Source organism: Lampris incognitus, chromosome 3 (genome assembly GCF_029633865.1).
Source record: "Lampris incognitus isolate fLamInc1 chromosome 3, fLamInc1.hap2, whole genome shotgun sequence".
Taxonomy (NCBI): Eukaryota; Metazoa; Chordata; class Actinopteri; order Lampriformes; family Lampridae; genus Lampris; species Lampris incognitus.
In genome coordinates this window covers 84095710-84123198 of record NC_079213.1, presented here as the reverse complement: position 1 = coordinate 84123198, position 27489 = coordinate 84095710, and the positions used below count along the sequence as shown (strand labels likewise).

General features: G+C 47.4%; 1 protein-coding gene across 2 annotated transcripts; it reads right to left on the bottom strand.

Moving 5' to 3' along the window:
- Positions 1–132: 132 nt before the first annotated feature.
- On the bottom strand, positions 133–24169 carry ifi30b (IFI30 lysosomal thiol reductase b). 2 transcript variants are annotated; one of them, XM_056276440.1, is made up of 7 exons: positions 23868–24169; positions 21182–21370; positions 20818–20889; positions 20633–20722; positions 20096–20248; positions 19451–19519; positions 133–4029 (listed from the first exon to the last, which is right to left on the bottom strand). In XM_056276440.1, the coding sequence occupies exons 1-7, from the start codon at positions 24012–24014 to the stop codon at positions 3970–3972; spliced, it is 780 nt and encodes a 259-aa protein (XP_056132415.1). In that variant the 5' UTR covers positions 24015–24169; the 3' UTR covers positions 133–3969. The 2 variants fall into 2 exon arrangements, with proteins under 2 accessions (XP_056132415.1, XP_056132416.1); XM_056276441.1 differs by lacking the exon at positions 20633–20722.
- Positions 24170–27489: the final 3320 nt, after the last annotated feature.

Genomic DNA, 27489 nt, shown 5'->3' with positions numbered 1-27489 from the left:
ATCGGAGGAGACATGTGGTAGTCTGCAGCCCTCCCCTGATGGGCAGAGGGGGTGGAACAGCGATCGGGACAGCTCGGAAGAGTGGGGTAATTCGCCAGACACAGTCGGGGGGGGGGGGGGGGGTCCAAAAAACGTACTAGCAGGAGACGGGTTGCTAGCGCGTCGTGAACGATGAATTAGAAGGTCCAGTCTGCCTTCAGCATAGTTTTGAAACATTTGTTGTTTAATGTTTTCTATCCCTTATGTCAAAAATGAAAGCTGTTTCATACACAAGTAAACGACCATTGTCGAGAACCAACCTGTGCCACATGGAGGGACCGGTCGGTAGAGTTACAACATAGATATGGACAAACTCCTTTTTGCATAAAGCATGAGATTTGACCTGATAATTCACAGTTCACCAGGTCTCTAAGTCCTGCCCAGAGGTATTAAAGAAGGGACGACGAATAATGGAGGTGCAGCATAACAACAAACGTTGCTGAGAAGGACTGATTTTCCTCCAGTCTGAAAAAAAAACTTTGTGCCATCGTTCAAGCAAGTTTTCAGTCTCATTTGGTAAATCTGCTCGACGGGAAACACTGTGTGCCATGAAACACAAAACACCTACCAGCCTAAGATGCTCTACATTTTTACACTAGAGATTTTAACTTAATGATTGTATCGAAGTCGCTGACTTTGTAGTGTTTGTTTTTATGAATGGGTAATGTAAAAATAGCTATTTAAAGTAGACCATTCATTAGATTCTGTAAAAAATAGCGTCAGTTTTTTTCGGGCCCTTGCCTGACCAAACAGGAAGGGGAGCACGTGCGTAGCTACCAATAGTTAATGTTCCTTTTTGTAACTGTGTGTGTGTGTGTGTTTAGTTTATAGCAGGTTTGATTGACCTCACTGGGCAAGAGAAGCTAGCGATTAAATGCTCGCCACATGTTTTATTTTCTCTGGTTAGGCAGTAGCAGAAGCCACCAGTCCAACAGTATTGTGTAAAACTCAGCCAGTAATCGTCACAACAGGGCCCATCACCAAGCCCAGTGTTAAAGGACAATTCCGCTGGTTTTGACACGCTGGTCCCAAGTCATTAGCTGGATGATATTTAATACCTCTGACTGTCGTTTTAATCATTGTTCCCATGTTGTGGTATTTGAGAAGTTCACACAAAACTGGAAATTATTTTGAAAAGAATGTAAAAGGCATTCTTTTTACTGAAATTTAAATTTCACACTTTGGAGAAGAAAAAAAGAATTACAGAAAAGGTCTGGAAAACCTGGAAGTATTAAAAATGTGGATCAAATCCTGCAGATCCGCATGGCTTTCATTAACATGATATTGGTTATCTTTACAAACTGCGGCATGGATTATTCTATTGTTCAGCCCCTATTGGCATGCATTGTATTAAACAGACCAAACCCAGACAAGAAGAAAGATCTGGGGAACAGTACAGACTTTTGAGGAACCTTGTTTTGACTATAATTTTCTTTTTGTGTTGATTGCTTGCCATATTTGGTTTCTAGTGCTGTTGACACCTTTAGCAACCCCCCAAAATTGCCCAGGTGAGCTCAACAAGCCATAAAATCCTTTTCTCAAGACGTTTTTCTCTTGTACTGCAATCTAACTTCTGCCAAAGAGCTTTTTCTTCCTCCAAAGGCGTTTGGTTTTGGCGCCACGAGTTGGACATTTTGCACAAAGGGATGACTGAATACTAACTGTGTTCTGCATGCAGTACTAGCTTTCAATCAGGCCCTTTTAATCCTCAAGTCTGGTTATTGTTGGGAATTTTTCCACACTGATGCCATTACCAGTGTGTAAACTTTACCACCAGCTATTAAAGTTGTTTTTTTTGTTTTTTTTTCCGTTATCAGTCTTTGTCAAGTCACATCCTATATTCCATCATGACGAAACTGATTTACTGAGACATCTGCTGGAACCATCAGCTTTTCAAACAAACTATTTCAAGCTTGGTTGACTTCTAGGCTTCAGATGTCTTCATGTGCCTTTTGTATCAGTTCATCAGTAGGTCCATCATTTCTCCACGTGGCCCGACAGACAAAACACCAGAGCAAACGATCATACCCGAGTTAAGGCGGCCATGTGTGAATTTGATTATGATGCTTCTGTATGACTGACATAATACAATGACATGATCAATGACAAGATTAGATATTGTATCATGAATTCAAATGCTTGTCTTCGGGTCGGATTCCCCACAAAATCTGACAAAACAATTTTCGGCTCACAGACGAGGGAGATATATAGCCATAATTAGAGATACATTACCTCATCGCTGTATATCTTGTGAACAGCTGTTTTCCCAAAACAACTGCATCCCTCACTTCTCATAACAAATGCACAATCGCTGGGTGAATGCAAATTTTTGTGATGAGGCAATGTGTATATGAAATGAAGTCCTTTTGAAACACTACCGCATTTTTCCACAAGGGGCGCGCAAAGCCAACAAATAGCCCCAACTCCTCATAGCAGCTTTCAGCATGGCATTTTGCCCAAATGGGACTCTTGTCCCTTGAAAGGCGTAAGCTATATTTTCAGACACACTGGAAGGTCGTGGCAGTTTTCAGCCAGCTAAATGGATTATCTCTGTCTTATTAGAAGACAATGGTCAGAGGTCTTAACTTCCTTTAACAAGGGCTGCATGTTGTGGCTAGTGGCGTGGGCCTTGTAGACGTCAGTGTTAAGTGTGTTGAGCGGGGTAGCGCTGATTCTCGCTCCACCATGTCGCGCTCATGCTGCCACCAGATGGCGCACCATTAACGTGTTGTCTTGTTTTCTGATCCGCAGTATTGTGCGAAGTTCTGAGATATTTACTCTGAAATCACGTCTGTTGAGAAAAAGTACTGTAAAATAAGACTTCGTTCATGTTCTGGAGCCTGAAAATCAAGTACACTTTACAGAGATGAATACGTCTGCCACTCCAATGTTTGTCAGAGAAATGGACTGGATTGTTTCTCATTTTAAGCCAAAAGACTTGGGGAGTTCAGGGTGTTTTATGTGGAAAATCCCAATAAATTATACTGAAATTTCCATCTGACTGGATGTGGTTTTGTTAAGAGATGACTTTTGTCCAAGTTCAGAGAAAAACAAGTTCCGGGTCATGTTTTCATGTCATGTAAATGTCATGATGGACAATCATACTTATCGTACAGTCATACACTCAGAACTGAGTGTTCTACAAAGAGGTTGGTGTCATGTCTCATAGTGGGCCACAGTATGTCACAGCATTGGTTAGTGTGTCAGATTAATACAACAGATTATCTCTGGCGGCATTAGAAGGCCCTAAATTTATGCACAAATCCAATTGGATATACACACGCACAGTGTTATTCCCTCTAAATTATGCTTGTAAAACCCTGTATCTTACATGAAGCTACACAAAAGACCTCAGACTATAAAAGAAAATTTAATGTTTGGTTGGAGTGCCTCCAAGTCCACCTAACCCTTCACAGCAACTGTATCTGATGTTTTCAGTGCAAGTCTTTGGTTGACTGGACCTCCTAGAGTCCCCCTCCCAAGAAAAAGAAATAAAATAAAAAAGAAGTAAGAACTGGAGAATATTTCAAATCCAGTATTTTCAAAAAACAATCTCTTGGGTATGCAAGAATCTATCCTTCGACCAGAAGATACTTGAGTTGATTTTCTGTCACTGCATGTTACTGAGACATTGGTATATGTGAACTGAGTCTAAAGGATCCTTTACTGCTTAGTTTCCACGATATGGATTTTAAAATATGGGCACTGAGAAAATCAACTTCTCTGCAATGTGCAGTCATCATGTTAAAGTCAAATTACAAAGGAAGGCAAAGAATGAACTGTGATGTTAGTCACAATGTGACTATCTCTAAAATTGTTGGGTGGTACCATGTGGAATATAAACGTGATATCAATCCATGACTGTGAATTAAAGAAGTTGGTGAAATTAACATTTCAAGTATCATGCATGTCAGAGGAAGGTTGTTTTTCTCAGCACAGACTCCTGTTCAGTTTGACCTGTGCTCCGGTGCAGGCCGGGGGTTTAACACCCTGAAAGACAAAATAAACAATTCTTAAAAATTATATTCCCATCTCACATTAGCCAGCAACAGTACTGCACGTGCACACACACACACACACACACACACACACACACACACACACACAATTTTTCAAGTGCAATAATGTGGAGGGATTTGTAGTGGTGATGGCATTAATACAGTGACATTAAATTCCCCCTATGCAGTATTTTTTCATGAATAAATAGCTGTATGTAATGTAATATTCAACACCAGGTCGAGAAGCTATAAGACAAATTCTACCCATTAGCGATATGGTACACTCAGTAGTTTCACCTCACCAACAGTTTCTGGTCGGGCACAACAACCATTTTACTTTTCTGAAATCTTGTTGGCGCACAAGAACGGACGTGTTTCATGCATCAGAGAAACAAAGTAAAAACATCCCTGAACATTTTCTCACTCAATCTCTTATCCAGGAGGGGATTTACAAGTTTCCTTTGATGCTTATCCAAAATGGAGGCAAAGCTAAAGCAAGAACAGTGAACATCAGTGTTGGGAAGCTGATGTTTTCGGTCCACTGTGCCACCAGAGGGTGTTTTGGTGCATTAACAACAAACAAAAGGCTCCACAGCCTCAGCAGTCAAAGAAAGAAAGTACAAGGATAAGACTAAGAATAACGGGTGAAAAAGTGGTGCCGCCTTCTGTGCAATCGAGGCGTGTGAATGTGAAAGAGCAACAAGACACCCAAACAGATGTAAAGATGGCCACTGTTCTACTGGACGGGTACAGTATTAATCACATTAGCCAGTGAATATTTCTGACTGTGGTCCATATTAGTGTGTGTGTGTGTGTGTGTGTGTTATTTTTAGTTGTTATGTGTTTGCAGTAACCAGTGCAGTATTGTTATTAGCATGATCGTCTGAAATGCTGGCCGTTTATTAGATGCGAATGCTCTTGGTACAAATCTATTGAGTTTTTAGCCAAGCAGTGTTTGTTGCATTTATAGATTGTGTTTACTGATAAATTAGGCATTGATGTTGGATAGGCCTAAAGACACACACACACACAAACACACACACACACACACACACACACACATCTAAAAGCATCATTTATAGTTCAGGATAAAAACAGTCACATTGTTGTTAGAATTTATTTTGCACTGGGCAACTACTGTGAAGAGATTTAGCCTTGAAATGCCTCTCTGCCAAATAAATTCTATGAGACAGAGTAACTAATGTGCAACCTGTTATCCTGTACAACAATTTCAAATTCAGCCACTTACTCCTAACTGTAGTATTGTGGCAGGATGAGGAAAACACAGGAGACCAAGGCGAGTTTGATGTTTATTCCTCAACTCCAAAAACCAACTGCAGCAGGAACAACCCTGCACCGGCGAGCCTGGGAACGTAAACCACGCCCCCAGCTCACAGTCCTGCTGGGTGAGAGGCATAGCCCCTAGTGTCCGCCACACAGCCCCCCCCCCCCCGAACACCCAGAAGGGACTCCTGGAAAGAAAATTTGTGTCTCACAGGAGGCTTAAGCAGTCTGCCATACGGCTGCGCCGTCCCTCAGCTGAAACAGTAGGTGAAACACAGTCCAAAGCCGGCTGAGAAGCAGAACGCTGAACCCGTGAAGACACTGCCGGGGTCCTGGAAGGAGGACGACCCCGACGGGGAACCTGGGCCGGAAACACAACTTCGCCTGCCACCCTGTGCGCCGGTTTAAGCCTATAAAGAGTGACACGCTCCCTACGCCCACCCATATCTAGCACAAAACCCTTAGGACCCGTCTCAAGAACCCGAAATGGGCCATCGTATGGGGTTTGGAGGGGCGAGCGGTGAGCATCATGCCGTACAAAAACAAAACGAGCCGACATGAGCTCCGCAGGCACGAACGACCGCGGAAAACAGTGGTGAACGGGGCCTGGAACCCGAGTGCTGTCGGACAAAAAAGGATAAACGGCCGGACGGGGTCGAGGAGCGGAACTCCCAGGCAAAAATTCCCCAGGGACGCGGAGCGGCTGACCGAGCACCAGCTCAGCGGGTGACGCGTCGAGGTCCTCCTTAGGAGCCGAACGCAACCGGAGCATAACCCAAGGTAAACGATCCACCCAGTTACCATCCGAGAGCGCAGTGCGCAGCGCTGCCTTGAGCGACCGGTGAAAACGTTCACACAACCCGTTAGCCTGAGGGTGATACGCGGTAGTGCGGTGTACCTGCACACCCAAGGATCGCGCAAGTGCCGACCAGAGCTCTGACACGAACTGGGGGCCCCTGTCTGAGGTGATATCTGACGGAGTGCCGAAACGGGCGACCCAGGAGGAAAGAAAAGCGCGTGTAACATCCGAGGATGTTGTGGAGGATAGAGGGACAGCCTCTGGCCACCTGGTGGTGGTCCGATCTACCATTGTGAGCAGGTGCGTAAAACCCTGTGAAGAAGGTAGAGGGCCCACCAGGTCCACATCCACGTGGTCGAAACGTCTGGCCGGGATCGGAAACGGCTCGAGGGGCGATTTAGTGTGCTGGTGGACCTTAGCGCGCTGGCACACTACACATGCAGCTGCCCACCCCTTGACGTCCTTGCGGAAGCCAGGCCAGACGAACTTGGAATTGACCAACTTCACCGACGCCCGAACTCCAGGGTGCGAGAGGGAGTGAATCGAATCGAAAACTCGACGGCGCCAGGCCACTGGAACAACGGGGCGGGGACGGCCGGTGGAGACATCGCAGAGGAGGGCAGGACTACCTTCCTGCATCACAGCGTCCTCTAGCTTGAGACCGGTACGCGTTGACCTAAGGGCAAGGACGTCCGGGTCGCTGGGCTGGTTGGCAGCCATAGCGGAGAAATCCACACCGAGGTGCACAGGACACACAAGCACACGCGACAGACAATCAGCAACAGGGTTGGACTTCCCGGCCACATGCTGAATGTCCGTTGTGAACTCGGAGATCGCCGCTAGGTGGCGCTGTTGACGAGCAGACCACGGCTCAGTCACCTTGGACATGGCAAAAGTCAGCGGCTTATGATCCACATAAGCCGTGAATGGGCGACCCTCCAGCAGGAAGCGGAAATGCCGGGTTGCAAGGTGCAGTGCCAGCAACTCCCGGTCAAAAACGCTGTACTTGCGCTCGCTATCCCGCAGTTTGCGGCTAAAAAATGCGAGTGGCTGCCACGCATTCGCCACACGCTGTTCAACCACAGCCCCCACGGCTATGTCAGACGCATCGGTTGTTAAAGCTATGGACGCCCCGGGTGTGGGATGGGCGAGGAGGGCAGCGTTAGCCAGGGCGCACTTAGCTCCGTCAAAGGCCTGGACCTGTTCGGGAGTCCAGTCGACAGGGTCGTTAGCCTTCTTAAGCCGCAGGGCTTCGTAAAGTGGCTGAAGGAGGTGGGCAGCGCGAGGGAGGAAACGGTTATAGAAATTCACCATGCCCAAGAATTCCTGCAATGCCTTAACAGAGACTGGGCGGGGAAATTCCGCCACCGCTTGCACCTTAGAAGGCAACGGGACCGCGCTTTGCGGCGAAATGCGGTGACCCAAGAAGTCAATCACTGGCAGTCCAAACTGACACTTGGCCGGGTTGACTATCGGCCGTGTTCGTCCAGACGACGGAAAACCTGTTTCAGGTGCGCCAGGTGCTCTTCAGCTGACGGACTGTGTTATGTCCGCACACATCGACAGTGCTGCATTTGATTTGATGCTGTTCTATTGTGCTGGGATCAATTGGTGATGCCTGCGGGCTCTGGGTTGTTTGATCGGGTCTGCCTGTGATGCTGTGTCAGTCTAAATAAAGAATGCAACGTAGCGGCTGTGTCGAGCGACAGTGCTGTGTCCTGACGTGATTTCTAAATACAATATTGGCGACGAGGATGGCTGATATCTCTCTCCCACCCTCTGCCCCCTTCCTGGCATTACCTGGCGAGCCTCCGGTACCATGGACTCGCTGGCTACATAGTTTTGAAAATTACATCATCGCCTCAGGGCTCGACGACGTGAGCCAGGCTAGGAAGACGGCTTTGTTGCTACACTGCTTGGGAGCCGAGGGTCATCGTGTGCTCGGGACTCTGGGGAACGTCACAAGCTTTGACGAAGCTGTGGGACTTATGAGCACCCATTTCGCTGCTCCACAGAGTGCCCTCCTTCGGCGATTTATATTTCGTCAGCGACACCAACTGCCTGGTGAGTCTGTGCAGCAGTATGTAGCTAATTTGCGAGGGCTAGGTAGCTCATGCAAGTTTGGCGCGCTTCAGGACGAGATGGTTCGCGACCAGCTAATCGAACACACCAACAACGCAAAGGTGCGTGAGACTCTCCTGCTGGAAAAAGACGACCTGCTGCTGTCCAGAGCAATTACCATCGCACTACAGGTTGAGGGAGCAGCTGAGTGTGCTGCTATGCTAAATACACAGCAAGTGGCCACCTCCAGTCAAGCTGCCAACGACTCCTCCCTCTACTCACGGCTGCCCCTCGGGACGCAACCCAGCCAGAGCGAGGCGGGCGCCGACTCCACTGGGGACGTCTTGCAACTGCAACGACGGCGTTCTCGGCCCCGCCCTCAACAGTCCTGTGGTAACTGTGGATCTCGGTCTCATGTTTCAAGGGCTCAGAACTGCCCTGCCCGTGGCCAGACATGCCGTAGCTGCGGTAAGCAAAATCACTTTGCCAACGTCTGTCGATCTTCCCCGGCTGGATCAGAGGGCCACACCTGTTAAAGTGTGTTGTTTCCTTCTACTAATGAGACGTTACAACTCGTTTCAACCCCACTGGGCTATAAACTTTAATAATAACTTCGGCACGTAAGGTTATGCATCATGCTCGGTCCGTTATTCCAGGTGCAACAACATAAACGACCCCTGTGTAAACAAGGAACTAAACAATGGTTCCTAACAATAGTTCCTATTGTTACATCCTCTCTTTTCAGAGTTTCTTCTTTTTTTAGAACCTTTAATACATAGTTTTAATTGTCTATTGCTGTAAACAATAAAATACAAACAAAACTCTTTGCTACTAACAGTGTACGAATATCAGCATTCAAAATGTTTTTCATATTAACAATGACATATATTTATCAGTTACTTATAGCTCCTAATGAAAATGAACATTATCAACAACTGTATATCAAAGTGCTATGGCTTTTCTTCACAGTTTAACATAACCAATGTTTAAATGAATACCTCAACTTGCAGATAACCAGGTGAACAAGAACACATGTACACAGCATTTGTGATTCCCTTTTTTTTCATTCATGCCCCCCCCCCCAAAGTCCATTAGTGCTACAGATCCATTCATCTGTGTGAGGTCACAAAGTCTTTGTATCGCTGCGGCTGCACAACAGAGCGGCCTGATCTGGTGGTAACAGGGTTGGCCCTGTCACCAGTGTCCTTGGTTTTGTTTGCTGCTAAGACACTGCGAGAAGGAACACTCTCTGAATGTCCGGGTTCAACACTCTCTGACTGACTAGGGCTGCTGATCTCCATGTCCATAGTGTCAGTGAAGATTGCCCCTGGTGCATGCCTGAGGTGCCTGTGATTTCTCCTGATGACACCACCCGTGTGCAGCTGGACCTCATAGGATCTCCTATCGACCGGCCTCAGCACCTTGCCCACTCTCCAGCCAGTGTGGGGTGCGAGAGGCTGAACTCTCACACATTCACCTGGGGCAAGCGTGTCCAAGTTTTTAGCCGACCTGTCGTAGTATGCCCTCTGCCGTTGTTGGTTATTTTGTAAATCCTGTTTCACCTGCACAACTTTCGGCTGTAACAGGCTTGCCTTGGTTGGCAGTAGTGTTTTGGTACGGCGACTGAGCAGCCGCTGTGCTGGTGTGGTATCAGTACCCTGTGATGGTGTGTTGCGGTGGTCCAGGAGGGCGAGATAAGGATCCTGTCCAGCAGCCTTGGCTTTGAGCAAGAGTCTTTTTGCTGTCTTAACGGCTGACTCAGCTTTGCCGTTGCTTTGCGGGTAACCTGGTGATGAGGTTTTATGTTGAAATCCCCACAGTCGACTGAACTTCTGGAATTCTTGTGACGAATACTGTGGGCCATTGTCCGAGATTACAATATCTGGGATACCTTGGCGGGCAAAATGAGCTTTCAGCTTCTGTATCACTGTGGTTGACTTGGTATCTGCCAGGTAATCTATTTCCCAAACATTTGGGAAAAAATCAACAATTATGAGGTAGTCTTTGTTTTCAAACATGAACAGATCCGTGCCCACCTTTGCCCACGGCCTGCTTGGCACATCATGTGACATTAGTGTTTCTTTTTGTTGCTTAATGTCCATTGATCTGCAGATGTCACACTTTGCTATATATGATTTTATTTGGTCGTTCATGCCCTGCCAATAGACACACTCCCTAGCCCTCCGTAGGCATCCTTCCACACCCAGATGTGATGCGTGTAGAAGGCAAGTGATGTCTTTCCTCAATGCATCAGGGATGACAGCGCGCTCACTCCTGAACACTATTCCATCTTGGTGGCTTACCTCCTCTTGGAATGAGAAGTAGGGCTTGATTTCCCTTGGTGTTTTTGACTTATCGTCAGGCCATCCTTGCTGCATCATTTTGATGAGAAGCTGCAGTGTTTCATCCTCTTTTGTGGCAGATCATATATCATGTAGCCTGTCTGCTGCGATAGGTAAGTGTTGTGCCATGTTGACAGTCTCTAGTTCTGCATCTGGAGCACTCTCAGGAAGATAAGCTCTGCTCAGAGTGTCTGCTAGCAGCATGTCTCTACCTGGCACATATACTACATCTAGATCATACTTTTGTATGCGCAGCATCATTCCCTGCAGCCTTTTGGGTGCACTTAGTAGAGGTTTTCTCACTATTGTTTCCAACGGCTTGTGATCACTTTGCACCGTCACTTTTCGGCCGTATGTGTACTGGTGAAATCTTTCCATGCTAAAAACCATTGCTAAGAACTCCTATTCTATTTGTGCATACCCACGCTCTGTTTGAGTGAGTGCTCTGCTTGCAAATGCTATTGGCTTACCCATCTGCATGAGCGCTGCGCCTAAGCCTGTGTCTGAAGCGTCACACTGCACTGCGAGTTCCTCATCTGGGTTGTAATATTTCAGTACTGGGACCTTTGCTATAGTCTCTTTCAATTTGAGGAAAGCCTCGTGCTGTGCTGTCCAGTTCCACTCCCTGTTTTTGTGTGTCAAATCTCTCAACTCTATGCACTGGTCTGAGAGGTGGGGACAAAACTTGGCTAGATAATTTACCATACCTAGCAGCCTTTGCACTCCTTTCACATCAGTCGGTGCCGGCATCTTCTCAACGGCAAGCACTTTCTCTGGATCCGCCCTGAGTCCATCAGCCGTCAGGCGGTGTCCAATGTATGTGGTCTCCTTTTGTCTCAGCTTGAATTTGTCTTTGTTCAGCTTGATGTTCTTTTGTCTGCATCTTTCAAGAAACAGTCTCAGTTTTCCATCATGGTCACGCTCAGCTTCCTCCTGTGTTTCCCCTTGGCCTGTGATCAGTACATCGTCAGCTATAATGTACAAGCCCGGTACACCGTCCAGCGCTTGTGTGAGCTTTCTCTGAAAGATTTCTGGGGCCAGACTTATCCCCATTGGCATCCTCAGCCACCTGTAACGTCCGAATGGAGTGGCAAATGTTGTTAAATAGCTGGACTCCTCCTCCAGCTGCACATGCCAGAATCCACTCTTGACATCACACACTGTGAACACTTTTGCTTTTGACAAGTCCGGTAAAATGTCCTCAATGGTTGGCAGTGGGAAGTGACTGCGCTTTAGAGCTTTGTTCAAAGGCTTGGGATCGATACACACTCTTGGTTTCCCACTTGGTTTCTGTACCACCACCATTGCACTGATCCAATCTGTACTGCATTCCACAGGTGTTATGATCCCTCTTTGCTGTAGGTCCTGTAGCTCGTCCTTCAGTGGTTTCATCATGGCGACTGGGACCCGCCTCTTTGGCAGCTGTAATGGTTTCACTGTGCTGTCCACCTCTATTTTATATTTTCCCTTGAGGCAGCCATCACCAATGAACACATCAGCATACTCATCTTTAATTTGTCCCATTATCCACTGTCCTGTTGTTGTTTCTGTTGTGACAATACTGTCTATTGTCATGATGTTTTCATATTGCACTTTTATCAATTTCATGGCCTCACTGGCTCTCCTACCCAGCAGAGGCACTGTACCAGCTGCATTCACCACCTGGAACTCTAAGCGATATAGCTTGTTGTTTCTCGGGTTTCTTATTTTTACTTTACATTTTCCCAGTGGTTTTAATTTGGTTTTATTGTACATTACTAGTACACTCTTCGTGTGTTCTAATTTAGCATCTGGATTCAGCAGGTTAATTGGGATGATATTGCAACTGGCACCACAGTCTATTTGGAATCTGATCATGTCCTTGCCTAGAAGCATGCCAGCATAGAGAAGCTGAGTTTTCTTTATTTTCTCAGTTTCTTTTACATCCTCTACAGTCTCTGTATGCACATCTTTCCCTGTGTCAGTCTCTACTGCATCCACAGTTTTTTTCTCAGTTTCAGTGACACAGGTGATAATATCTTCATATTCATCACTCTCAGATTCAGTTGTTATTTTACTCACATATTTCTTTTTCCTTAGTTCCGGTTTTACTCTGCATTTTGCTGCAAAGTGGTTCTCTCTTCCACACTTTGTGCACTTCTTCCCAAACGCTGGGCACTTTCGTTTACTTTTCTCATGCGTTTTTCCACAATATCTGCACTCCACAGTGTTGCTCGTCTGTTTCCGATACTGTGCTCCTTGCACTGCATGTACCTCTTCCACCATCGATCCCAAGATGGTTTTCACATTGTCCTTTGAGAGCTCAGCGGCTCTGCACAGCTGCAAACATGTGTCCAGTGTCAAGTTTTTCTCTCGGAGCAGTCTTTCTCTTACGATTGTGTTGTTACCTCCACACACAATCCGATCCCGAATGAGCGAGTCTCTCACTGTCCCAAAGTTGCATGTTCTTGCCAACACTCTCAGTTCCATGACATAATGGTCTATATTTTCACTGGTGCCCTGGTTTCTTGTAAAAAAACGATAACGTTCCACAGTCTCGTTAACGCTGGGGTCGCAGTGATCATCAAATTTCTTGATAACGTCATCTAACTTCCATGCATCTTTTGGTGTGTCGCCCAGTAACGTGTCCATAAGTTCCCTGCCACTCTCCCCGACAAGATAGCTGAACAGTTTCACCCTCTGTTTGTCATCGTCGTCAGCCATGGCTAAATCCACATACAGAGCAAACTCGTCCCTCCAGGCCTTCCATGTCTTTGAAAGGTTGCTTGAGTCCAGACATAACGTTTGCGGTGGTTTTAGCCCATCCATATCACACGGCAGTCTCACGCTAGCAGCTAATGCTGACATATACTGAACGTTGCTTAGGAACACTAACCGCTCTCCCGCTCCTAGAAACTTTTCCTCACCAAACTTCAAACCGAGTCGTCCGCTGCTGCCACCATGTTAAAGTGTGTTGTTTCCTTCTACTAATGAGACGTTACAACTCGTTTCAACCCCACTGGGCTATAAACTTTAATAATAACTTCGGCACGTAAGGTTATGCATCATGCTCGGTCCGTTATTCCAGGTGCAACAACATAAACGACCCCTGTGTAAACAAGGAACTAAACAATGGTTCCTAACAATAGTTCCTATTGTTACAACACCCCCCAGTCTTCAACCGCCGTCATTCACAAGGTGAGCTCTGGGCCAGTGTCATTCAAATCATGCAAGTCAACATTAATGATGTGTGCATCCCCCTGCTGTTGGACACCGGTGCAGGTGTGTCTCTCCTGAATGTTGATACCTACAGTCAATTTTTCGGTTCACTGCCACTGTCCGCACCCTCAGCTATCCTCTGTGGGTATGGTGACTCCAAAATCGATCTGGTTGGCTCTCTCCAAGTGACTGTCCGCTATGGAACCAAGCTGGTGCCCAATGCAGTTTGTCATGTGGCACGCCGTGGGGCCAACCTGATGGGCCTGGACCTGTTCTCCGCTCTGGGGTTCTCCCTCTTAGACACAAGGGGGGCAGCAATCCTGACTGTTGCCACACCTTGGCAGCAGAAGTGGCCATCGCTGTTTATGGGGCTGGGCTGCCTCTCCGCCTTCGCCCATCAACCTCTCCTCAACCCTGCTGTGAAATCTGTCATCCAACCACTGCGCCGCATCCCGTTGGCTCTCCGAGATGGGGTCTCCGCCGAGCTGCAACAACTGCTGGAAGCTGGCATCATTGAACCGGTGGACGCGTCACCTTGGGTCTCAAACCTCGTGGTGGCTAAGAAGAAGTCGGGGGGCCTGCGTGTCTGCGTCGATCTACGTGCAGTAAATAAGGCAGTGGTCCCTGATAAGTATCCACTGCCCACCTCAGAAGAACTCACTGCTCAGTTCTATGGCTCTGAGGTGTTCTCCAAGCTCGACCTCAGACAGGGGTACTTACAGGTGCCTCCACCCCAGCAGCCGAAACCTCACAGCCTTTGTGACACATGCAGGAGTGTTTCGCTACACCAGGATGCCTTTCGGAGGTCAGCTCCGCCCCTAGCTGCTTCCAGAAAATCATGGTCTTGGTGCTGGCTGGCATACTGGGTGTGGCCATTTATCTGGATGATATAGTGGTACACGGGCCCACCAGTGAAATCCACGACAAGCGCCTCAACATGGTCTTCGCAGCCCTGTCCAAGCACAAGCTAACTCTCAATGCTGAGAAATGTGTCCTCTCTGTGCCAGCCATCGAGTTCGTGGGGTTCCGGCTGTCATCGAGCGGTGTATCTCCACTACAATCCAATGTGGACGCCATTCAGGCCATCCCTGAGCCCAGCTCGGCCGCCTCCTTCCTGGGTATGACAAGTTACTACCTGAGGTTTCTTCCCCAGTACTCTGCGACCACAGCCGCCCTGCGCCAGCTGCTGCGTAAGGACGAGCCATGGGTGTGGTCAAAGGCATGCAGTGATGCTGTGCGTGATGTCAAGACTCAACTGACTTCACCACCAGTGTTGGCTCACTTGACATCTCCAGCTCCACCTTTGTGACCTATGACGCATCAGCCACAGCGATAGGGGCTGTGCTGTCTCAAACCCAGAATGGTGTGGAGAAGCCCATCGCCTTCGCCTCCCGTGCCCTCAACCTGACCGAGCAGCGGTACTCCGTGAGTGAGTGTGAGGCGTTAGCCTGTATCTGGGCTTGTGAAAGGTGGCACCTCTACCTCTATGGCCGCTCCTTCACCCTCAGGACAGATCACCAGGCCCGGACAGCGCTGCTGTCCACATCTGGGACAGGCCACAAACCCCTGAGGTTGCACAGCTGGTCTGACCGCCTCCGCCAGTACAACTTCAGCTTGCAGTTCACCCCAGGCAGAGACAATGTTGTCGCCGACCTGCTCTCTCGCTCTGTCTCCACCCCAGCTCCACAGACGGACACTGACTGTGTGGAAAAGGACATTGTCCAAATGCTACACACACCCTTCAGGCCACTGTCTCTCTGCAGAAGCTGAGGGCAGCCTCCGAAAAGGACCCTGTCCTCTCCCAGCTCTGCACCTACATCCAGAACGGCTGGCCTCACAAGGTCCCAGAGGAGCTGGCTGCGTTCGCCCGAGTCAGACAGGAGCTCTCCTGCTGGAACGACACCTGCGTGGCACGTGGGTTTTGCACAGTGGTCCCAGCTGCTCTCCGTGCACGTGTTTTGAATATGGCGCATGAAGGCCACCTGGGCATTGTGAAACTGAAACAGCGCTGCCGAGACTTGGTGTGGTGGCCGGGGATAGACAGAGATATTGAGGCTCTGGTGAAGGACTGTTCTGCCTGCCTTGTGAGTGGCAAGACTGGCCACCAGGCTCCCCCACTCCTGCAACCTCTCACCTGGCCCGCTCAGCCCTGGGAACACCTGCAGTTGGACATTTGTGGTGAGATCCATGGAATTCCCCACCACCAACGCTTCATGGTGGTTGCCTACGATCTACACTCAAAATGGCCTGAACTCACCACTTCCGGCACTGTGACCTCACAGATCATCATCGACTTCCTGGACTCTCTTTTCGCTCGCTGGGGCCTCCCAAAGACCATCACCACTGACAACGGCCCTCAGCTGGTCTCTGCTGAGTTCACTGCTTATCTCGAAAGCAAGGGCATCCGTCATATACGCACTGCGTACTACCACCCCCAGGCCAATGGCGGCGTTGAACGTTTTCACCAGTCACTGAAGAACGGCCTCAGAGCACACATGGCCCACGGGTGCTCTGAGGCCATCCGTCACACTCTGCTGCACTATCGGGCCACACAGCACTCGACCACAGGCGTCTCCCCAGCCTCTCTCATGCTAGGCCGGGAATTGTGCATGCCCCTTGACAGGCTCCGCCCCTCCACACCCCAGGCACCTCCCTCTGGGGTCAGAGCCTCAGTCACTCATCAGCAGACGCGGATGAAGTAACGGTTTGACCAGTCAAAACGAACCAGGGTGCCAGACATCAATGTGTCAGACTGGGTCAGGGTCCGCAGGCCCCACAGCGACAATAAAATGGCTTCATACTGGTCCTCTCCTCTCCAAGTCACCCGTCAGCTGGGCCCAGCCACTTACCTCCTCAGCGATGGCACTCGGTGGCACTCCAGTCGTCTACGGAAGGTGTCAGCTCCGCCACACACAGCTGGTGACACAACCTTAGCCATTCCCTCGGCATGGCGAGACACCCCGGGGCTTCATGCAGCTCCTACACGGGACCCAGACATTCCTGGGCCTCAGCTTCCCCTGCCTTCTCCCTCCCCACCTCGGCCTGCCCAGCCTCAGGCCGCCCCGCGACCTGTTCGCACACATTTACACCCTGGCCACCTAGAGGACTTTGTGTCAACCTTTCATGTTTGAAATCCTGCCGGGGGGGGGGGGGGGGGGGAATGTTATGTCTGCACACATCGACAGTGCTGCATTTGATTTGGTGCTGTTCTATTGTGCTGGGATCGATTGGTGATGCCTGCGGGCTCTGGGTTGTTTGATCGGGTCTGCCTGTGATGCTGTGTCAGTCTAAATAAAGAATGCAACGTAGCGGTTGTGTCGAGCGACAGCGCTGTGTCCTGACGTGACTTCTAAATACAATAGACTGGCCACTAATATGTCGTCGAGATAAACGAACACGAAAGCAAGGTCACGCAACACCGAGTCCATCAGCCTCTGAAAGGTTTGCGCTGCCCCCTTCAAGCCAAAAGGCATGCGCATGAACTCAAAAAGCCCAAACGGGGTGATCACTGCTGTCTTGGGCACGTCCTCTGCGCGCATGGGAACCTGATGATAGCCGCGCACCAGGTCCACCTTAGAGAAAATAGTGGTACCTTCCAGGCGTATGGAAAAGTCCTGTATGTGTGGGATGGGATAGCGGTCATTGGCGGTGACGTTGTTCAGGCGGCGAAAATCGCTGCAAGGCCGCCACGACCCATCCGCCTTGGGCACCATGTGAAGCGGCGAGGCCCACGGGCTGTTGGAACGCCTCACTATACCCAGACGCTCCATGATGGCGAACTCCTCCTTAGCTATAGCCAATTTTACTGTGTCGAGGGGCCGCGCGCGCGCAAAAACTGGCGGTCCCAGAGTAGGAATGAAATGTTCTACCCCGTGTTTAGTAACCGCGGTGGAAAAGGCAGGTGTAGTCACCGATGGAAAATCCGCCAGCAAACGCTGAAAAACATCCCCTAATGCTAAAAAGTTAGCGTGTGTTAACGGCCCGGCTCCCCCTGTCTCGCACGGAACAGTGGCGAAAGACACAGCATCAATTAAACGGCGGTTTGCAACATCAACCAGCAGATCATTAGCACACAGAAAATCTGCGCCGATAATAGGAACCGTAATGGCAGCCACTACAAAGTCCCACTCAAAATGGCGCCCGTGGAAGCAAACAGTCACCAACCTTGTGCCAAACGTCGCAATGGACGAACCGTTAGCTGCACTTAACTGTGGGCCGCCGCCTTTGGCCGACCTGTCTGTCTTAGCAGGAGGGAGTAGGCTCTTTTGCGAGCCTGAGTCCACCAGAAACCGTCTTCCTGACATCGTGTCCTTAATGAAGAGCAACTCACTACGTCCGCCAGCACCCACAGCTGCTACTGAGCGCTGGCCCTGGAGTTTCCCGCCGCCTCAAACGTGCACGGAGGGATGCAGCGCCTTGCTTTGCCGCCGAACCGCTGGTGGAAGAAACAGAGGCCTCTCCCGCGCCGTCTCCGGGCAGTCACTTCAGCCACCACTGCCGGGTCCGCGTCCTCCGACGTCGGCTGCAGAGGCTCCAATGCCACACTCTGCACAGAGAACCATCTGGTAGCCAGCAGCACCCGATCGGCCTCCTCAGCCAAACCTCGGCAGTCACCAGCGGCCAGACACAGGGAGTTAGCCAAAGCCGCGCGCACAGGAGACGGGAGCTGGCGCAGGAAAACGTGCGGGAAAAGGAACCCACCTTCGTCTGAGCCTAGCAGCGACAGCATATTGTCCATGAGATCCACAGCCGTCCCGTCGCCCAAACCGGATAGGGAAAGGATTCTATCTGCCCTCTCTGCGGCAGATAGGCTGTACCTCTGGAGCAGAAGATGTTTGAGGGCGACGTATTTATCGTGTTGCGGAGGGGCACGCAACAGCTGCATGGCCCGGCGTGTGGGCTGCTGGTCCAGCGCAGCGACGAACAAATAGTATCTGGAGTCGTCCGCGGAGATTCCACGAAGGTGGAACAGTGCCTCGACATGCTGGAACCACGAGGCCGGGTCGCTCTGCCAGAAATCTGGGAGTTTCACAGCCGCGGCGAGAATGGCCAGCTGTGAGAGTTGGGGCGGCGTGGCCGAAGTGGATTCACAGTCCTCTTCTGCTCCAAACATGTTCAATTCGGGGTCACCAATGTGGCAGGATGAGGAAAAACACAGGAGACCAAGGCGAGTTTGATGTTTATTCCTCAACTCCAAAAACCAACTGCAGCAGGAACAACCCTGCACCGGCGAGCCCGGGAACGTAAACCACGCCCCCAGCTCACAGTCCTACTGGGTGAGAGGCATAGCCCCTAGTGTCCGCCACAGTATCACTGTTTCCAGACTTGTCTGAGAACAGTATCCTGACACGGCAGCAGCTAGACATCATCTGTCCAATGCTTTCCCCCCTATGACGTTTTGGTCTTCTCAAATTTAATTTGTTTGCAGAGGAGAACGTTTCCGTCGTCCAAGTTGACCGTTTGATACTCAGCTGATCTAACAATTTTGTTGGCGTGTCTGTTTACCACCTGAAGTCACATGGTGACAGCAAACGATATGAGTAACCTGGTTGCATTCTGGATGGATGCAGTTACTAATCACAGCCTAAGAAAATCGCTAATTAGTAACAAAAAAAAGTCATGTAGTGGTCCTTTAAGTCTATCCTGTATATGTGTGCGTGTGCACACACACACACACACACACACACACACACACACACACACACACACACACACACACATTTCCTCACCTTATAGAGCTGGCACACCAGATGAAAAAGTGTAGACATGGCCTTGTCCTCCAACCAGTCTGTGTATTCCTGGAACAGACAGCAGAGGAGCTACAGCGCAGCAGTCATCTTGACTTTTGTTGAGGGGGATTTAATATACTTTGGGCAACCATATAGTGCTGCACCCTTGGGCCAGACCCTTGACATTAATAATAAAGATTTAGGGTTTTTTGTAATTTATTTTTAATTTATTAATTTTTTTTTATTTTATTTTTTTTAATTTTTTTGCTGTAGAATACACATGACCCATACAACTCATAATTCCTCACTGATAATTATAGTCACTTTGGGTCTATCAATCAATTTAAAATCATCATGTGTACATCCACTGGATATCCTGAATGGAGTAATTGGTCTAGTGTACTGTATATTATGCACATTGCTCCATTTTCTATATGTATATAATAGAACCAATGTATAGAGATGGATATATAGAATAAAAACTATTATATATCAAAATGTTCATCAACCAGTGCCCCTAGAGTCATGTGAGGGGAAAGCATATGGTGGCATGTGGCGGGAGATTTTGTTTTAAAAACAAAAAACCCTACACCACATCTCACCAGCAACTCAAACAATTTCAAATCCATGTGTATATATATTTACCCCATCGATGGTGGCCCAGGGCACGTGGGTGTGGGCAGGACTCAGCGCTCTGGTCATGATGGCATTGTTATGCATCAGTTTGAAACCCTGTTCTCCATTCACACAGGAGGCCACGCTAGCCCACGACACAGAGGGAGCGTACAGCTGCAGACACTGGACCAGGAGGACAGAGCAGCCATTACCAATAACACCTCTACGTACAAAGGCAAGGCAAGTCAACCAGTCAGTCAAAAAACTGGATCAAGAAAACAAGCAGATTGAAGATAACCAGAATTTTACAAAGTCATTATGGATGTGAAAACACCAATTTGAAAATAGGATTAAATCTCAGATATAGATATTAAAAGCTTTAAAAATAAAAGCACTCAAGTGTTAACACAGAGCCAAATTTAACCAAAAGTTGTGGTTTAGAATTCTTCTCGGGCATGGTGGGAGTTTTAACTCATAAAAAGGAAAATGCCCTTTCAAGATCAGCCTACTACGCACACGCACACACACACACACGCAGTTTAAAACCCAGTCGTTTTCCTCACTCACAGGCTGGGCAGAGTCCACAACATGGGCTGCTGACTCCATACAGTAGATGACGTGAAATGCTGAAGGACCCGTGAGATGAATGACACAGGCCTTTTGGAAAAACAAATCAGGAATCCCAATTTTTTAAAGGTTTGGCTCAAAACTGACTTGTTACACTGGTGAGGAGACAGACGGCCTCTACAAACCTCAATCATGTTCCCGTGGCATTCAAGCTCTCCATGTTGACAGGTGAAAGGGGAATTTGCTGATGGAACCTCCTGGAAGAAAGAAATTAGAGGATGAGTCTCGATTTTTCAAAAAGTTGTTCTCCATTTAAAAAAAACAACAAACAAAAACAAAAAACAAAGTTTCCTCTCTGAAACCTGTCCTACATTACAACAGTGCAACAGTCAACTTGGGCGAGCAGCCACATCACTTTAGCTCACCAAGTGCAACAGGTACACACAAATACAACCTGGTCGACCAGACAAGATGTGCGGCAGCCAGTGACAGACTGTAAATGCACCGTATACAAGTGGTACATAACGCTAAGGGATGGGCAAAGCATACCTTTGTGTTTCCGTATGGCACAAGGTTGACGGTCATGATGTCTTGCAGCATGGTCCAGGTAGGGAAGAGCTGTTGGGTGATGAAGGCCCTGCAGCCCGGACACAGACTCCCATAGTACAGAGTCACATCCACTGTGGGTACAGATGGGTTGGGCCTTATGGCATTCAGCTCCATACACTGCTTTTGAACCTAAAGTGAAAAAAATAACTTACACCAAGAGAAGTCTTCAAAGAGACTGTCATTTCTCACAGTGAGCATAGACTTACAATGATAGTTAAAGTTAGTTAGATCAACTTTCATGCTTGAGATAAATTATAAAATGTGCCAGGTCTGACAAAACTTAACAGATCATTCAAATATGACAACATTTTAAAGAAACCCTATATCATCAATTCATATTAACACGCATAGTGGCCACTACAGTAGACAGCTATTCAAAAGCAGTTTTCTTGTATATGCGTGGGTTTTGATGCTATAGTTGCACATCAGTCACCACAGTGGACGCTAGTGCATCATCCCATACACAGTCACCCACTGGCCAGCCGTTGTAAGAGCAATACAAATTTCTCAAACCCAAGATGGCCAACAAACAGCCAGAAGTGCTGAGCAGCTCAGGAATATCTTGCCAATCCTTCTATAGTTGGAGACCCTTGCTGGTAAATAAAATTTGGTAACATCAAGTAACAACTAAAGAGTGAAAACATTTTTTTAAATGTCCAGGTATTCATTTTATGTTTGGATGAAATTACGATTAATCATCTGTCCGCTAAATTGGACATCATGCATCACTGGCTATATTTCAACTACAATTCATATCATTACTACAACTGCAGTAACCTTTTGGCTATAAATCAATTGATTTATGTTATTATAAGATAACTTGTAGTTTTTGTAACAAAAGCAATATTTTGTGCAGATTGGTTCCATTATGGGTGGCACAGTAGCACAGTGGTTAGCACGGTCGCCTCACAGCAAGAAGGTCCTTGGGTTCAAGCCCCGGGGTAGCCCAACCTTGGGGGTTGTCCTGGGTCGTTCTCTGTGTGGAGTTTGCATGTTCTCCCCGTGTCTGCGTGGGTTTCCTCCGGGTGCTCCGGTTTCCTCCCACAGTCCAAGGACATGTAGGTCAGGTGAATCAGCCGTACTAAATTGTCCCTAAGTGTGAATGTGTGTGTATGTCGGCCCTGTGATGGCCTGGTGGCCTGTCCAGGGTGTCTCCCTGTCTGCTGCCCCATGACTGCTGGGATAGGCTCCAGCATCCCCATGACCTTGAGAGCAGGGTAAGTGGTTTGGCTAATGGATGGATGGATAGTTCCATTATGCGAGTAGCAGTTGGTATCTTTATATTCTGTAGAGCTCAAGAGCAGTGCGTGATTAGAAAGGCCTACGGGATAGCGACACAAATACCATCTGAGTCAAGTGAGGATGACGCTAGTGATGAATGGCTGCCAGAAAAAGAAGGATTAACAAATGCTAGCAGTAGTGACAGTGGAGCTGAGGAAGCTGAGGGGGCTGAGGATGTACCACCTGATAGAGCTCAAGGACAGAAAAAAGCAGAATTGTCTGGAAAACCAAAGACAACCAGTTTGAGGAAGACTTGCCTCCTTTTTAGGAAGTGAAAAGTAAATGTTGAGTAATTTTATATAATTTTATATATTATTCCATCCATTACATTATATTGAGTAATATAATGTTGAGTAATATGAGTAAAATGTTGAGTAATGTTGAAAATATGTGAACACATTAGTTTAACAGTAATAAAGATATATATTATTTTGTAGTTTTCACCTATTTTATTCATTGGTTTGTTAAATACATATTTCTTCAGTTGAAACCTGAAATGCATGATGTCCACCCAAGTGGACATGTAAAAAGAACTCCTTGAAAAATGGCCGTCACAAAAAAAGTTACTTTTTTTTCATGCCTAGAGAGGAACAAAAACACTAACGAAAAAAATCCTGACTGAGGTTGTCATAATTCATGCATGAAAGAGTTCAGGAAAAATCCATTAAAATCAGGCGATGACATCTGAACGTCAAGTAATGTTTTTGTTTGTTTAAAAACAAAAAAAGCTTGGTCCATCCAGCCGTCCGTCTAAGCACATCGAGGCGGCTCAGCCTGACCTCCTAGTCGTCACATGTCGTTTCTTTGGAAATGGAAAACCTCTGGTGTTCAATTTGAAAGGCGTGACTCTCGTTTATCCTTTGACAAGCCTATCTTTGACTAAACCCACGCGAAATCCCAAATAGATATATACCGAGGAAAAATATGCTAAAATTTCTTGCGGAGCAACAGGTATACTTTCACGTAGACAATGATTTTTGTTTTAAAATGGGAAATTGGACGTTTTGAAGAAGCCAGGCGACACATTGGTATGAAGTGATGAGAACAAGGCTAACCTACACACGGCACATGGGACTATTCAGAGATGAGGAGCTTCATTTTCCCCTCCTGCGATCTTTTTATGACAATAGATCACTACTATTTAGTCGTTTCCTCTTGATTTCGGATATATGTGCACGCAATTCACTGGAAGTTTGGGAGACAGAGGAGAGGCTTTGATCGACGACATTACAACAAAAGGGAGGTGAAGCGTCATAAAGATTTGACTGATACTTTCACAGAGGGACACGGGGAAGGAGGCAACATGGGTTTATAACGGGAACTGGTCGGCAGCGTTTCTTCTTACCTGGCATTCAATCGCGATTTCCAAGGAGCGGCACCACTGCGACGGAGGATACGAACAGGACGGTTCGGGATGCGACTTTCCGGAACTTTGTTCAACCGTGAGGAGGCAAAGGAGGGAAACCACCAAACACGACTTTAACTTCATCATGATGAACCGTGAATATAAAAACTGAACACCCGTCCGTCCGTCCGTCCGTCCGTTCAGGCCGCTGCCGTTTTTTCTTCTTCTTCTCCTTCTCCTTCTCCTTCTCCTTCTTCTCCTTCTTCTTCTTCTTCTTCTTCTTCTTCTTCTTCTTCTTCTTCTTCTTCTTCTTCTTCTTCTTCTTCTTCTTCTTCTTCTTCTTCTTCTTCTTCTTCTTCTTCTTCTTCTTGGTTTTTATGGCACTTGGCATCGCTCAGTCCGCTTCTGCCCAACCTCCGACTTTAACCAGGTGTGACCGTAGACACCGCCCACCGATCTGTCAGGCAAACTGCCGCCCCATGACTGCTGGGATAGGCTCCAGCATCCCCATGACCTTGAGAGCAGGGTAAGTGGTTTGGCTAATGGATGGATAGTTCCATTATGCGAGTAGCAGTTAGTATCTTTATATTCTGTAGAGCGCTATGCTTTCCCTAAATGGAACACACACACACACACACACACACACACACACACACACACACACACACACACACACACACACACACACACAGATGAAGAAAAAAACCCGTTATAGGTTGATAATAAAATAAGAAGGGAAAAAAAACCAGACGGGCAAACCAAAATATTGGCCATGCAGATGTTCTCAAGCCCTCTCTTATCTGGGCTTTGTGACATTTTAAAGCGGCTCCAGACAACTTTTCAACCCCCCAGTGTTTCCAAGTATTATTATTGTCGCAAAGACAACCGGATCGCTTTCCGTTTATTAGCAGCCTGGCTACTGTCCAAAGTAAGAAACAACTGTGAGAATCTCAATTTAAACTAGAAACCCCGATCTCAGCGCTACGATAAAGGCAGAGTAAACCATTCGGCAGGCAGGTTGTGTTACTTACTGAGCCAGTAGAAAGAATGCCCACTGAATGTCCGTTTGGAACCCTCTCAAGTCCCGGGTGTTTGCGATAAAGGAGAAAAAAAGTACAAGAATAAATGAATAAGTAAAAAACATATACACTGTAGTGCCTCGGCCCTCCCGATTTTAGTCTTTCATCCAAAACTCGTGTCCAGTGACTGAGTCACCGTGGTCCTGCTACAGCACACGCCTCTGGTGTTGGCACACTTTTAGACTCCCCGACAGAATCTGACCCCTGCGCGTCGACGCGCTCATTCTCTTATAGTCTGCTCTGTCAATAAAGTCTGAGAGTAGCGATAAGAGAAGAAATACAGGGACGTCTGGTATAAATGTGACATTATTACCACCATCCCACTATTGTCCGAACTTTATTCTTCTTTTTGTATATTTGTTCCCTATCTTGTTTTGTATATTTCCTTGTATTTATTTTTTTAAAAAGGAGGGGGGCTAAGCCCTCCCCATCTTTTACAATTAAGATGAGGAAAATATTGTTTAAAACAACCTTAGAACAGATTATTTTAAAATTTGGTGGAACCTAAGAGCAGCAACGGCACTAAATAGTCACAAGAAATACCCAAAATACATATAAATGGGCTAATTACACGCGTGACAGGTGTCTTGGCACGCCCCCTTAATTTGCTGTTTTTTGTCTTTTTTATTTATTTATTTTTTTAGCCCCTTTATTCTCCCCAATCGTACTTAACCAGTTACATCCGGCTTCCCACCCGCAGACACGGCTAAGTGTGTATGCAGAGACGCCCGACCAAGCCGGAGGTAACACGGGGATTCGAACCATCGACCCGGGCGCCCCTGATTTGTTGATCATTTGAGCTAAATTCAATCAGCCCACACGCCACTGACTTTTGACCAATGACAGCACAGACAGTACATACGGTGACGTGCTGCTTGTGTGAGAGTGGGAAGGGAGAAAAGTGAGCGACTGTGGCAATGGCGGCCGCGGGCGTTAGCATGAACGAGGTGGATTATTTACTTTCTCATCCATTTTCTTCAATGTCTTTGGGGAAAAAAATGGAAGTGAAGAGACTGGGGACACATCGTCCAAACGATGTTCAAATAACACAAAAAAAGGTCAAACGATAAAATCGTAAGTTTTGTGTTACTTGGTTTCAACGAAAGGGCTGGCTAACGGCAAGTGTAGCTAAGAATTCACTTTTCTGTTTCCCGTGCTTGCTTTTTGGGGGAGACACGGCTTGGACCCAACAAGGAATTGTGGATCTGAAAAATCTTTCCGACGAAATTAGGAAACATGAATGCAGCGCAAGTCACATTGGACATAGCGTAAAGCTATCAATGCTGGGTAAAGTTAACATCGCCTGTCAACCTGATGAGGGCCGCCGCATTTCTATACAGAGACACAACGAGCTGGTAAAGAAGAACCGGCATTCATTATCACGGATTGTGGACTGTATTACATTTTGTGGGGCACACGAGCTAGCTCTGCGGGGGTCCGACGAATCTCCGACTTCACTCCAGCGGGGCGCGTTGCTGGACCTCGGTGACCAGTTCTCTTTTTTTGGATAGCCGATCACCTGTCAAACACACAGGCTGCCAAGTACACGTCCAAGACGAGCCAGTGAGTTGCTTGACTGTATGTTAGCTGTTTATGGATAAAACTTGGCTGATGACACATCGCAGGCACCATTTGTGGCTGTGCAAGCTGATGAGACCACCGATGTGATATGTGTACGCCAGTGCGTGATTGTGCTCAGGGAATAATCCGAGAAAAATCTTCAGAACACTTTTTCTGAAACATTGAAATTAACACAAATAGCCATCACAATCCCCATGACATCTGCAGAGTCAGAGGTGTTTCAGTACACTTAAGAGGATCAAATCATTCCCCCGAAGTACTATGGGACAGAATAGGCTGACGGCCCTGGCTATGCTGTCTACTGAGCGGGACTTCATCCAAAAATCATCGGACTTCACTGACGTGGTGATTAACCTGTCTGCATCCCAGAAAGGTCGTCGATGTGAGCTTCTCTTCAAATAAGGTAGGCCCAAGCCTGTAGACCTCTTAAAAGACCATCAGACACATTTAGCTTTCCTGTCTACATATTGCTTGTCTCTGTTCTATAATGACCGTTATGTTTGCTGTGCTTACCAAATTGTTTTATTCAGGACATGTTTGGAACAATGTGTTGCAAAACAGTTGTGATAAAAACAGGAGAGTATTTATTGGCAGTGGTTTCAGTTGGGACACGTTTTGTTGTGCATCCTTAGGTGAGCCCTTTTCTGACATTGTAGGCAAATGATTCTGAATTCTGTTCTATCATGTAGCATATCAATCAATCGATCAAGCTGCATTTTATATAGCGCTTTTCTAGCTGCAACAGCCACTCAAATCATTCCATCATTATTCTTGCATATGTTGTTCTTGTTAAAATGGTATGTGCTAATGTGCACAGAGAAAAATAGTCAAATGTGTGTGTGTGTGTGTGTGTGTGTGTGTGTTTGTGTTTGTGTGTGAGAGAGAGAGAGAGAGAGAGAGAGAGAGAGAGTTTTTTTGGCATCAGGCCATTATTCTTATACTTCTCTATAGTGTTGTTGTAG